At 36.3% G+C, this 12,208-nt stretch overlaps 1 protein-coding gene across 3 annotated transcripts in view; it reads right to left on the reverse strand.

The window, feature by feature from the left end:
- The window catches only part of GMDS (GDP-mannose 4,6-dehydratase), a 622,428-nt gene that overhangs the window by 325,286 nt on the left and 284,934 nt on the right, over nucleotides 1-12,208 (reverse strand). For all 3 annotated transcript variants that reach the window (XM_032340945.1, XM_032340948.1, XM_032340947.1), the window contains one exon: nucleotides 502-694. In XM_032340945.1, coding sequence (XP_032196836.1) covers nucleotides 502-694 — 193 coding nt within the window. The remainder of the gene's footprint in view (nucleotides 1-501; nucleotides 695-12,208) is intronic.

Consider the following 12,208-nt stretch of genomic DNA (forward strand, 5'->3'; position numbering starts at 1 on the left):
AAAAAAATGAAATTTTAATATTCTAGATGCTTTGAAGTTTGATCACTGAAGCCTTTCATGAATACTCTTTTTACAAATACATAAGATGTAACTGACCCCCTTTAAAAAAAAAAAATTTGAACCCAGGGAAACTTCCATTGGGGAAATAAAAAACATGAAACCTATCACTTCAGCAAATCTCACAACAGTTAAGTAAAAAAAGTCTTGTGGATCTAATTTTCCTTTCAAAGTGATGTGTACAGAAGGGCTGGATGAATGTGGATCACTGAAGTGAAGTGGTAATTTCGTCCTGGAGGCAATGACAGCAAATACTTAGAGTGAGCAGTGTATAATGTTCTGCTTCCCAATTTCTAGTCATTTTAGTCTAATCTTAATGTTAATCTCACAGTCAAATGACTTCAGATGAGAGGCAGGAATGGATTTAAAGCAGAAACACATGCATGCCTCATGCCAAGAGAACATGCATGGCACATGCACAAGGCTGTACCCATGAATTCTCACCATACGGTGACCGAGGATAAAAAGGAGTCGTCTCCTTCTGGGGTATTTCTTGCACTTTCCCATAGAGTTCACTTGTTGAGGCTTGGTAGAACTTCACAGAGTTGATAAGGCCACAGGTTTTAACTGCATCCAGAAGCCGTAAAGTGCCAACTCCATCAACATCCGCAGTATATTCAGCCAGGTCAAAAGAAATCTAGAAATAGCAGGTGAAGATAGTACCACATTAATGGGTAGCAGCAACAAAGGTGCTGACAGTGGTAACAAACACATCTTACATTTCACATACTTAGAAATGTTGTTTGTGACAAAATATTATTTTCTAATAGCAGAATAAGTGCATGAATGTCATCTATTTCTAACATCAAATGGTTGAAAATATCTTAAGAAATACCAACAAATTATCTATGGTAAAATGAAGAACAATTATTTTTTCAAAGGCTCTATTTATTTGAGAGAGAGAGCACAAGTGGGGTAAAGGGCAGAGGGAGAAGCAGACTCCACTGAGCAGGGAGTCCAATGCAGGATCCCATCCTAGGACTCCAGGATCAGGACCTGAGCCAAAGGCAGATGTTTAAATGACCAAGCCACCTGTGTGCCCCAATGAAGAACAATTCTAGGCTGAAGTTTCTAAGGCAGTGTTTCTCAAAGTACAAATCCCTGCTCCTCTGAATCATCTGGGAGGTTTCTAAAAATTCAGAATTGAACCAATCTCTTGGGGATGGAAGCCTAGAAAAATCCCCGTTTATAATGAGTCCCAGTTGACTTTTACTCTCGGAGAAGTTTGAGAACATGTGCTTTAGACACAGTTGATTCTTTAAAATATTGTTAATTTTAAAATATTGTTATTAAAATATTTTTAAATAAAAAAAAGAATTACTTTTTAGTATATTACATATATACATATAATCTTTTAATTATGAGACACTGACTACAGTAAGATGCTAATGTATAAAACTGAATGATTTCTAAAAAGAGGGTGTTAAGAAATAATTCTGTATTTTTTAGTTTCTTAACATATTCCTTAAAAATAAAGGTGACTGATATGTTTTTTCTAAAATTATTTCTAAACATAATAAACAAGTTAACCTAATATTAAAATATCCCAAAATAGTATGGCTGAAAATCTTTGTTGCTGGTTTATTTGCAGGTCACAAATACAGCTGGTCACAATGCAAAGATGCTTCCTTTCTGCCTGGAGAATGACCTCAATACTCACCTGGAAAAACTCGGCTCTGCAGTGAGGAGGTTACTGGCCCACATTGCTGCTAGTCCTGAGTGTTACTTGGGCACAAGCTACAGTCTTGTCTGTGCACAGGGTATTTAGGGAACGGGTGAGAGGTGACAAGGCACCTGACTCAAGACTACTACACTCATGTAATCTAAGCCTGTCAGTAAAACTCACAGCAGCTATGAGATAAAACAATAAAAGTGTTTTTCATCCCCAATCTTTCAAAGTCAAGAAAACACAATTTGGGGTTACTTTATTCTTTTCAAATAATGGTTTACTGCAATAATTTTACATACCATAAAATTTACATACCTTCTAAAGTTTACAACTCACTGGTTATTTATTTATTTATTTATTTATTGGACAGAGAGAGAGATCACAAGTAGGCAGAGAGGCAGGCAGAGAGAGAGGAGGAAGCAGGGTCCCCGCTGAGCAGAGAGCCCGATGCGGGGCTCGATCCCAGCACCCTGGGATCATGATCTGAGCCGAAGGCAGAGGCTTAACCCACTGAGCCACCCAGGCGCCTCTGGTTTTTAGTATATTTACAGCATTGCACAACCATCACCACTGATGAATTCCAGAATGTGTTCATTATCCCCAGAGAAAACTTGGTACCCATCATTAATCACTTACTGTCTTCCCATCACACCCCCACGGCCACTAATCTACTTCCTGTATCTATGCAGTGACCTATTCTGGATATTTCATATATAGAATCATAATATGTGGCCTTTTGTGACTGATTTCCTTCACATATCATATTTTCATTTCTCTTGGACATGTACCTAGGAGTAGAGTCATTTTCATACAACATGTAACATTTTGAGGAACGGCCACACTGTTTTCTAAAGTAGCTGTACCATTTCACATTCTCACCAGCAGTAAATAAGAGTTCTAACTATTCCCTACCCTACTCAGTACTTACTGTGTTCTGTCTTTTTGAGTGTGAAACTATACATCACTGGACTTTTTTTTTTTTTTGCATTATTAAGGTATAATTGACATATGCCATTACCTTTGTCTCAAGTGTATGTAATGATTTATGTATATATCATGTATATTTATGTATATATCATGAATCGCCACAGTAAGTCAAGTTAACATCCATCACTACAGAGTTACAAAACTTTTTGATAACTTTTAAGATCTACTCTCTTACAAACTTGCAAATAATACAGTATTAACTACAGTCACTATATATGTCCATTACTTAATCATTTTACAACTACAAGTTTGTACCTTCTGACCACCTTCACCCATTTCATCTACTGCCTACCACCTCCACCCCCTTGTTTCTGGCAACTCTGTATCTATGACTGTGTTTGTTTTCTTCATTCCTTTTTTAGATTCCATATATAGGTAAAATCATATAATAGTTGTCTTTTTCTGTCTGACCTTTCTTACTTATAACAATGTCCTCTGGGCTCTTATATGTTGTTGCAAATGACAGGACTTCTTTCTTCCCTATGACTGAGTAATATTCCATTGTGTATGTATACATGTGTATGTACACACACACACACACACACACACACACACATACACCCCACATCTGCTTTATCCCTTCAGCCATCAATGGACACTTAGTTTCCTTGTATATCTTGGCTACTATAAGTAATGCTCCAATCAACATGAGAATGCAGCTATCTTCTGGTAGTTCTGTTTTTAATTTTTTGAGGGAACTCCATACTGTTTTCCATAGTAGCTACACCAGTGCATTCCTGTATTCCCACCAACAGTGCACAAGTGTCCCCTATTCTCTACCTCCTCACCAACACTTGCTGTCTCTTGACTTTTTGAGAACAGCTATTCTAACAGGTGTGAGGTGGTATCTCATGGTGGTTTTGGTTTGCGTTTCCCTGATGGTTAATGATGTCGAGCACCTTTTTGTGTACCTCTTGGCCACGTGTATGTCTTCTTTGGGAGAATGTCTATTCAGATCTTTTACCCATGTTTAAATTAGATTGATTTGGGGTTGTTTGTTTTGCTATTGAGTTGTATGAATTCTTTATATATTTTGGATATTAGCCCCTTACCAGATACACGATTAACAAGCATTTTCTCCCAACAAGTAGGCTGCCTTTCCATTTTGTTGATGGTTTCCTACACTCTGCAGATTTAATTTAATATAGTCCCACTTGTTTATTTTTGCTCTCGCTGCCTTTGTGTTTGGTGTGAAATCCAAAAAATCATCCCCAACACCAATGTCAAGGACCTTACCACCTGTGTTTTCTTCTAGGAGTCTTATGGTTTCAGGTTTTGTGTTTTAGTCTTTAATCCATTTTGAATAAACTTTTGTATTTGGTGTAAGATAGTGGTCCAATTTAATTCTTTTGCATATGGCTGTCCAGTTTCCCCAATACCACTTATTGGGGAGACTGTCCTTTTGCCATCATATATTCTTGAATCCTTTATCATGAACTAATCATTCATATGTGTGTTGATTTATTTTAGCAGTCTCAGTTCTGTTCATCTAACCTTTGTGTCTGTTTCTATGCTGATATACTATATCGTTTTGATTGCTATAGCTTTATAATACAGCTTGAAATTAGGAATCATGATGCCTCCAGTTTTGTTCTTTCTCAAGATTTTACTTTGGTTATTAGGATTCTTTCATGATTCCACACAAATTTCTCATTGTGGTTTTGATTTGCATTTCCCTGATGACTAATGATGTTAAGCCATCTTTTCATGTGTTTACTGGCCATTGGCGTATCTTATTTGGAAAGATGTCTATGCAGCTGTTTCACCCATTTTTAAGATCGGTTATTTGTCTTTTTATTATTTAGTTATGAAAGTTCTTTATATATTCTGGATAAAAATCTTTTACTGGATACATGCCTTGCAATTATCTCCCATTATGAGAGTTGTCTTTTCACTGTTTCCTCAGCTTTTTTGAGATATAACTAACATGTATCATGGTGTAAATTTAAGGTGTACAAACAGTTTTCACTTTCTTAATGGTGTACTATGAAGTACATAAGTCCAGTTGATCTAATTTTGCATTTATTGTTTGTGCTCTTGGTGTCATATCTTAGAATGCTTTACTTAACTCAAAGAACATGAAGATTCACTCACGTTTTTTTTTTTTTTTTTTTTTTTTTTTTTTTTTTTTTATTTATTTTATTTATTTTTATTTCCAGCATAACAGTATTCATTATTTTTGCACCACACCCCGTGCTCCATGCAATCCGTGCCCTCTATAATACCCACCACCTGGTACCCCAACCTCCCACCCCCCGTCCCTTCAAAACCCTCAGATTGTTTTTCAGAGTCCATAGTCTCTCATGGTTCACCTCCCCTTCCAATTTCCCCCAACTCCCTTCTCCACTCTAAGTCCCCATGTCCTCCATGCTATTTGTTATGCTCCACAAATAAGTGAAACCATATGATAGTTGACTCTCTCTGCTTGACTTATTTCACTCAGCATAATCTCTTCCAGTCCCGTCCATGATGCTACAAAAGTTGGGTATTCATCCTTTCTGATGGAGGCGTAATACTCTATCCCCAGGGGTACAGGTCTGTGAATCACCAGGTTTACACACTTCACAGCACTCACCAAAGCACATACCCTCCCCAATGTCCATAATCCCACCCCCTTCTCCCAAACCCCCTCCCCCCAGCAACCCTCAGTTTTTTTATTCTAGGAGTTTTACAGTTTCATTTCTTACATTTAGGTCTTTAATCCAGTTTTAGATAATTTTTATGTGTGTTATGTGTAGATGTCTGAATTAGTTGTGTGCACATGGATGTCAGGTTACCCCAGCAACATTTGTTGAAAGGACTATGCTTTTTCCACTGAATGGTCTTGGTATTGGGCCATTTTTTTCTCACAAAAAGCTGTGGGCCCATATTGCGGGGACAGTGCACTGTGTGGGCCTCAGGAGATGAGGGGTCACAGCTCTGCTATCAGTTCTAGAGCAGACCACTCAACTTCCTAGCTGCAGTTTTCTCATAGTACAGTGCCACAGCTGTACATTTATAGGACACTTTACAATTCAAAAGTGCTTTTGTTGGGGCTTCATAACAATTCTAGGAGAAATAGAAAGCAGTCCTGAGGTTGAGAGAGAAGGATTTTATAAAGTCACACTGAAAGTCAGCAACAGCAAATCTGGGCCTCTCTTCCTGGGATGGTGCTCACCACAAAAGCAGGGCTTGGCCTTTCTGAGGCTCAGACTCTGTGTGGATATCCTGAAAGCCTCAGACTCTCTGGCGAGAAACAGAAATACACATATGTACAAGTGTACAGGCACTCAGAGAGTTGCCGTGTTGCCTACGTTTTCTAAGGATTCATGAACTGCAGATGAGAAAATCTTGAACTAGATGACCTTTAACATCCTTTCTAATGTATTATTGACAACAATTAAAATGTTACTAATATTAGATTATTATAAGAGAACATAAACTGTGTCCAATTAGTAGAGTGGTTTCCATATGGTGGTGATCTGAGAGCACCCATTTTTACCTATTATAAATGAATACCAAAATTGAATACTTGATGTCAGAAATGTCATACTTTGAGATTCCTCACCCAAGACCATCCCAGCCCTTGAACTTAAGATCTTGGCTATCTCCTGAGAGACTGCTGATTAAGAACCATTTTGGAATTTTTCAGGTGAGGCCCACTGCCTTACTCAGTGGGTTTTTCAGTGTTCAAACTCATTCTTTTGTTGATCTTTATTCTCTATGCTGACTAGTTTCTCTTTTTCATAATGAGAATTTTAGGGAACAACCCTGAACCAAAGCTATGAGTTTCATTTTTTAAGTCTTAGTCTATAGTGAGGCAGATGGCTCTAGTCACCAGAGAATATCCAGTATGAATAGTTTATCAAAACCACCCCACAGATACCCCCTCATACTTTATCTTACTTCAAAATATGGATTAAAGAGTACATATGTTCAGAAATTTAAAAGTAAAAGTTGATATGAGTGAAACAAAAACAAAAACAAAAACACAAACTAGTCCCCGCTGCATATATACACTGGACTGTAAGCTTCACAGGGGCAAGGACCTTGACTATTTCTGTTCACCAGTGAATTCCCTAGAGTGGCACACAGGTCAAAATACATCTAAAATTTAAAAATGAAAAGCCATTTGAAGACAAATTCTACTTACTTATAACAAAATAAATGGAATATATTTAAGTACCCTACAAATACTAATGGAATTCTTATCCTCTAAAGTAAAATGAACTGGAAAAACATATTTCAATAACAATTTTAGTAAGAAAAAATATGTCAAAAACAGTAGAAGGAAGTGAATTTCATAACAAATTGATAAATAATGCCTCACTTCTTTCAGGTTTTTTAGCTGAAACAAAAAGAAAAATTTATGGAGGATTTAAAGAAACATAAAATTATTTATAATATATGTTGCCCTAGACCACATATGTCAATTGCCTTTCTGGGTCCTTACGGATGAATGATGCTGCCTCCAAGTCCCACATGATTTGGTCTCTCCAGCCTCACTCCCTACCTCCCCCATGCCAGCCCCACTGGTCCCTCAGTGCTCCCAGTAAGCCCTGCCTCAGGGCCTGGGTGTTCACTCTCCTCTCTACTCAGAACACTTTGCCCCCAGATATTTGCATGGCTCACCCCCTCCTTTCTTTCCCTCACAAGGTCTTCTCTGACCTTGCCATCTAGAACAAATAATTCCCTTCACTCCATCTTCTCAATGCAAGCTTCTCTTCAGAGTACCCAGCACATCTGACTGTAAGGAAGACTGCTCATGTCTTCACTTGTCCAGCCGGCCTAAAACCCCTCATGCTTCCTACCACTTAGAAGAGTCCCTGCTACATATAAGTTGCTTAAGAAATATTACTTGAATTAATAAGGTGGTATTAACTCTGAAGTTTGAGCATATAATTCCTCAATGACCTTATTATACAATTAATAATGGAGTGAACTTCACATATGAAATACATGAAATTTTAAAAATCTCAGTGAATGAGCCAACATTTCCCGAATAAAAATGTTGCCTCAGAAAAAAGATTGGTTTGGCAAAAGAATTAGATGTGGGAAAAGATAACCAGAGACCAGAAGAACACTTCCTCTAACCTTTGCTTTCAGAGACAAAAGGAGGCTCAAAATATCAGTAGGCTGGAAATACCTAAGACCACACAAGCAGCTGCACTATTTTACTGTTCCTCAAGACTTTGAATCTACAAGCAAAAGTTGTTAATCAATGAGAACAACAATAAAACATTACTTTCTACTGTCAATCAGTCTTTCTCAGCAGAAATCCAGCGAAGCTGGCATTTATGTAGCAACTAGGACTTGAAGCTCATCTGTTTTAATAGCCACAATAAGAGTGTGGGTCCAGAAGAAGTTCAGGTCAGTGGGCAGGAAGGGCTTTCTTGAGGGGATCTAGAGAGGGTACATTCCTTTTTTAGAAGCACCTTCCCTAAACAGCAGGGCATCATGTCCTGATATAGGAAATACAAAGGTGAAAAGAAACAGACCTCTGTCCTTCTCACCCACCTTACAGGTAATGGATGCAACAGGGACTAGGAGAGGCATGGCTGAAATGTGTGTGCAGCCACAGAGAGATAACAAGGACAAATGAAAGAAGGGATCAGGGAGGAGATGGCCTGCATAAGCAAGTGCAGGGGGGATGTGAAGCATTCTAATGGATGGGCCAGCATGAGCAAAGGGAGGGAAAATGCACTGGCCATGTTTGGGAAATAACAAGTCTCTAGTTTCAATGGAGAAAAGGACGAGAAACAGAAGACACTGATTTTGTACACACCAGGAGAGGCCTTTCAGGAACAGGCTTTCTGTGTGGGTCTGTAGTTGGGTTAACAGGTACTAAGGAGGCAACAATGTTTCAGAACAGAGGAGCAGCATCATTCCCACCAGGGCTTCTCGCTATGCACGACAGTCTCAGTCTTAGCTCTACAGTCTCAGTCTTAGCTCTATTTGCTCCCAGCCCAGCCAAGGCCCAGCTCAGAAACTTTTATTCCTCACATTTACAAGCCTAATTTTATATGATTTTTTTCCCTTACATTGTGCTTATATTTTTGTTCAAAACCTTTTATAATTATGAATTTGGGCATCAAATAATCATAAGGTTATTACTTCACTGAACTGATAAACTCCTGCTAGACTAAATAAATGTGACATCTTTGTTTACCTTTGTATGCTCAATGTAAATTAATATGTAGTTTCCATTAATTTTTTGAAATCTTCTAAGCAGAGTAAGGACTCCCATTGGGAATCAGAACTTCCATTATATAGAACAAGGGAACGATTCCCAGATAAACCATACTCTGTAACAACTTTGATGAGACACGGCAACACTGCACTGTTTCTGTCTCTTTCCACTTCCCACACTGTGGGAAAACTCTGTAGGGACCAGAGTTTTCCATGTGTCATCCTTATTGCTTACTATCAATGTGGGGTATGAAAAGATCTGTTGAATGAATGAATGACTAAAACTAATTTTTTTTTCACAAGTTAACATTTTTACCCCTAAAGACAAATTGAAACTTTTACTAATCAGAGTGGAAAAGATATATGGTACTCTACTCTCAGGAGTTTTCTGACATTTTTGCTTTCTTGAAGAGCACAGTTCCTACTGTGGAAGGTCAACCCACTGTAGTGTCTTACCAAATCTTATAACCCTTCCCATTTACTAATATCTAAAGGAAGCTCAGCTATCCCAAGGACATTCCTTCAGTTTGAAAATTTTCATTTCTGAAATGGGTTTTTTTCCCTACTTCAGCAGTAACACCTCAATCACAATGCTTTGCCATATTCTGTATCCTCCAAGAATATCTGGTCCCATTCTTTAAAACTTTTCTTGACTTCTCATTTAAGACCACAGATTGATAAAAAGAAAACAATTAAACTAAGTCTCTTTAGCTTTGTAGAAAATCTTAATTTAAAAATACTTTGTGACTCCAATTATCACAAATCAACTATATCATACATCTTTTTCTTTTCTAGTTTACAGGGTTGTATCAGCTGGTGATAAACACATAAAAACCTATAATGATTTTTATGTGAGAAAACAGAATCAGAAGTAATTATCCAATTTCTCAAGAAGCTTGCAAGATTCTTTACTGAAGAGCAGAAATAATCAGCAAGTTTACTTCATGAAATTCATTACATTGGGATGGTTAACCAAGGTCCACAAGGTCTACGGATCGAATTTAAGGGGGCACACACTAATCTGGATAAGCAAAATATACACTTCCACTTTAATCAAATTCTATATGAAATTTAGAATTTCTCTCAATTTTGAATATAGGCAAAAATTCTTGGCAGTAATAGCGCCACATGTGACTTTCCCACCAATGGCTATAATAGACATTTTTATATTATAGCATAGTTGTTACAGAGGTCTAAAGTATCACTTGAGCCCATCATTGCTTTGAAGTCACTACTGTGACTTCAGCTCTTGTTATATAATATATCATATTACATTACTACTTCACAAGCTTGCCTTGCAAATATTATATCACCAATATATGAAAATAATTAGTTTCTTTTGTAATCCTAAGTGTTTTTGCTTTATATTTTTGAAAAACATTACTCTGAGAGTTCCTATAGGCTTCACCAAACTATTGAAGGAGTCATGGCATAAGAAAAGAATGTCTGCTGTATACCGGTGGTATCAAAGAGTATTAATATTTCAGAATGTGGTTAAAGAAAAAAGCTCATCTAAGAGAGATCCTATGTTAGTTCAGAAAACAAATTTAAGAAAACCGGAATGATATCAAACACCTTTTCTGACCACAAAGGAATGAAACTAGAAATTAAACACATGAAGAAAACCAAAAAATATGGCAAGTCAACAACATGCTACTGAAAAACCAATGGGTAAACGGAGAAATCAAAAGAAAAACAAACAAAAAATACCTTGAGACAAACACAAATGGAAATGTAATATACCAAAATTTATGGCATGCATGCCTATCTCAAGAAATATAGAAAGTTTTAAATAAACAATCTAACTGTAGCTTCAAGGAACTAGAAAAAGGAGAGCAAACAAAAAAGTTAGTACAAGAAAGGAAACAACAATGATTAGAGGAGAAGTAAATGAAATAGAGATTAAAAAATAAAGAAGACAATACTAAAGATCAGTGAAATTATGGACTAATTTTTCATTAAAGATAAACAAAACTGACAAATCTTTACCTAGACTCACCAAGAAAAAAGGAGAGGACTCAAATAACTAAAATAAAAAATAAAAGAGATGTTAAAACAGAAACCAGAGAAATGAAAAAAAAATCACAAGAGACTATTATGACCAATTAAACAAGAAACTAGACAACTTAGAAGAAATGAATAAATTCCTAGAAACATACAACCCACCAAGACTGAATCATGAAACAGAACATCTGAGCAGACCAACTACAAAAGGAAATTGAATCAGTAATTAAAAACCTCCTAAAACACAAAAGTCCAATACCAGATGGCTTCACTGGTTAATTGTGCCAAACATTCAAAGAAAAATACCAATACTTCTCGAACACTTGCAAAAAACAGAAGCAGGGAAAACTTTTCCAAATACATTTTATGAGGCCAACATCTGATACCAAAAGCAGACAATGATGCCACCAAAATAAATAAATAAATAAATAAATAAATAGATAAATAAATAAATGGCTAATATCCCTGATGAACATAGATACAAAAATTCTCAAAAAATTTAGCAAACTGAATTTTAATGATCATTAAAAAACTTATACACCATGATCAAGTGGAATTTATTCCAGAGATGCAGAGACACATGGATAGTTCAACAGCAGCACATCAGTCAATGTGACATATCAAACTAACAAAATGAAGGATAAAAATCATATCACCTCAAAAGATGCAGAGAAATCAACTGACAAATTCACCACCTATTTATGATAAAAACTCAACAAAATGAGTAAAAAGGAAATGTATTTCAACATAATAATGGCCATATACAACAAGCCCATAGCTAAAATCATATTATTAAGTAGTGAAAGGATGAAAGCATTTCTTCTAATATCAGGAATAAGACAAGAATGCACACTTTCACCACTTTTACACAACATAATATTCGAAGTCCTAGCCATAGCAGTTAGGAAAGGAAAAAAAATAAAAGTCATCCAAATTGGAAAGGAAAAAATAAACTATCACTATTTGCATATGATAAGATATTATATGCAGAAAACCCTAAAGGCTCCAACAACAACAACAACAAAACCTACAACTGTTAGAACTAATAAAGTCAGTAACGGTAGGGGATATAAAATCAACCCACAAAAATTTATTTTGTTTCTGTACACTAATAACATATTATTAAAAAAGAATAATTAAGAAAACAATGCCAATTACAGTTGCATCAAAAGAAGAAAAAAATAAAAATAAATTTAACCAAGGAGATGAAAGGCCTATATATGGAAGACTACTAGTCATTAATGAGAGAAACTGAAGAAGACACAAATAAATGGAAAGATATTCCACATTCATGGATTGGAAGAACTAATATTGTTAAAATGT

Source organism: Mustela erminea, chromosome 4, assembly GCF_009829155.1.
Source record: "Mustela erminea isolate mMusErm1 chromosome 4, mMusErm1.Pri, whole genome shotgun sequence".
Lineage (NCBI taxonomy): Eukaryota > Metazoa > Chordata > Mammalia > Carnivora > Mustelidae > Mustela > Mustela erminea.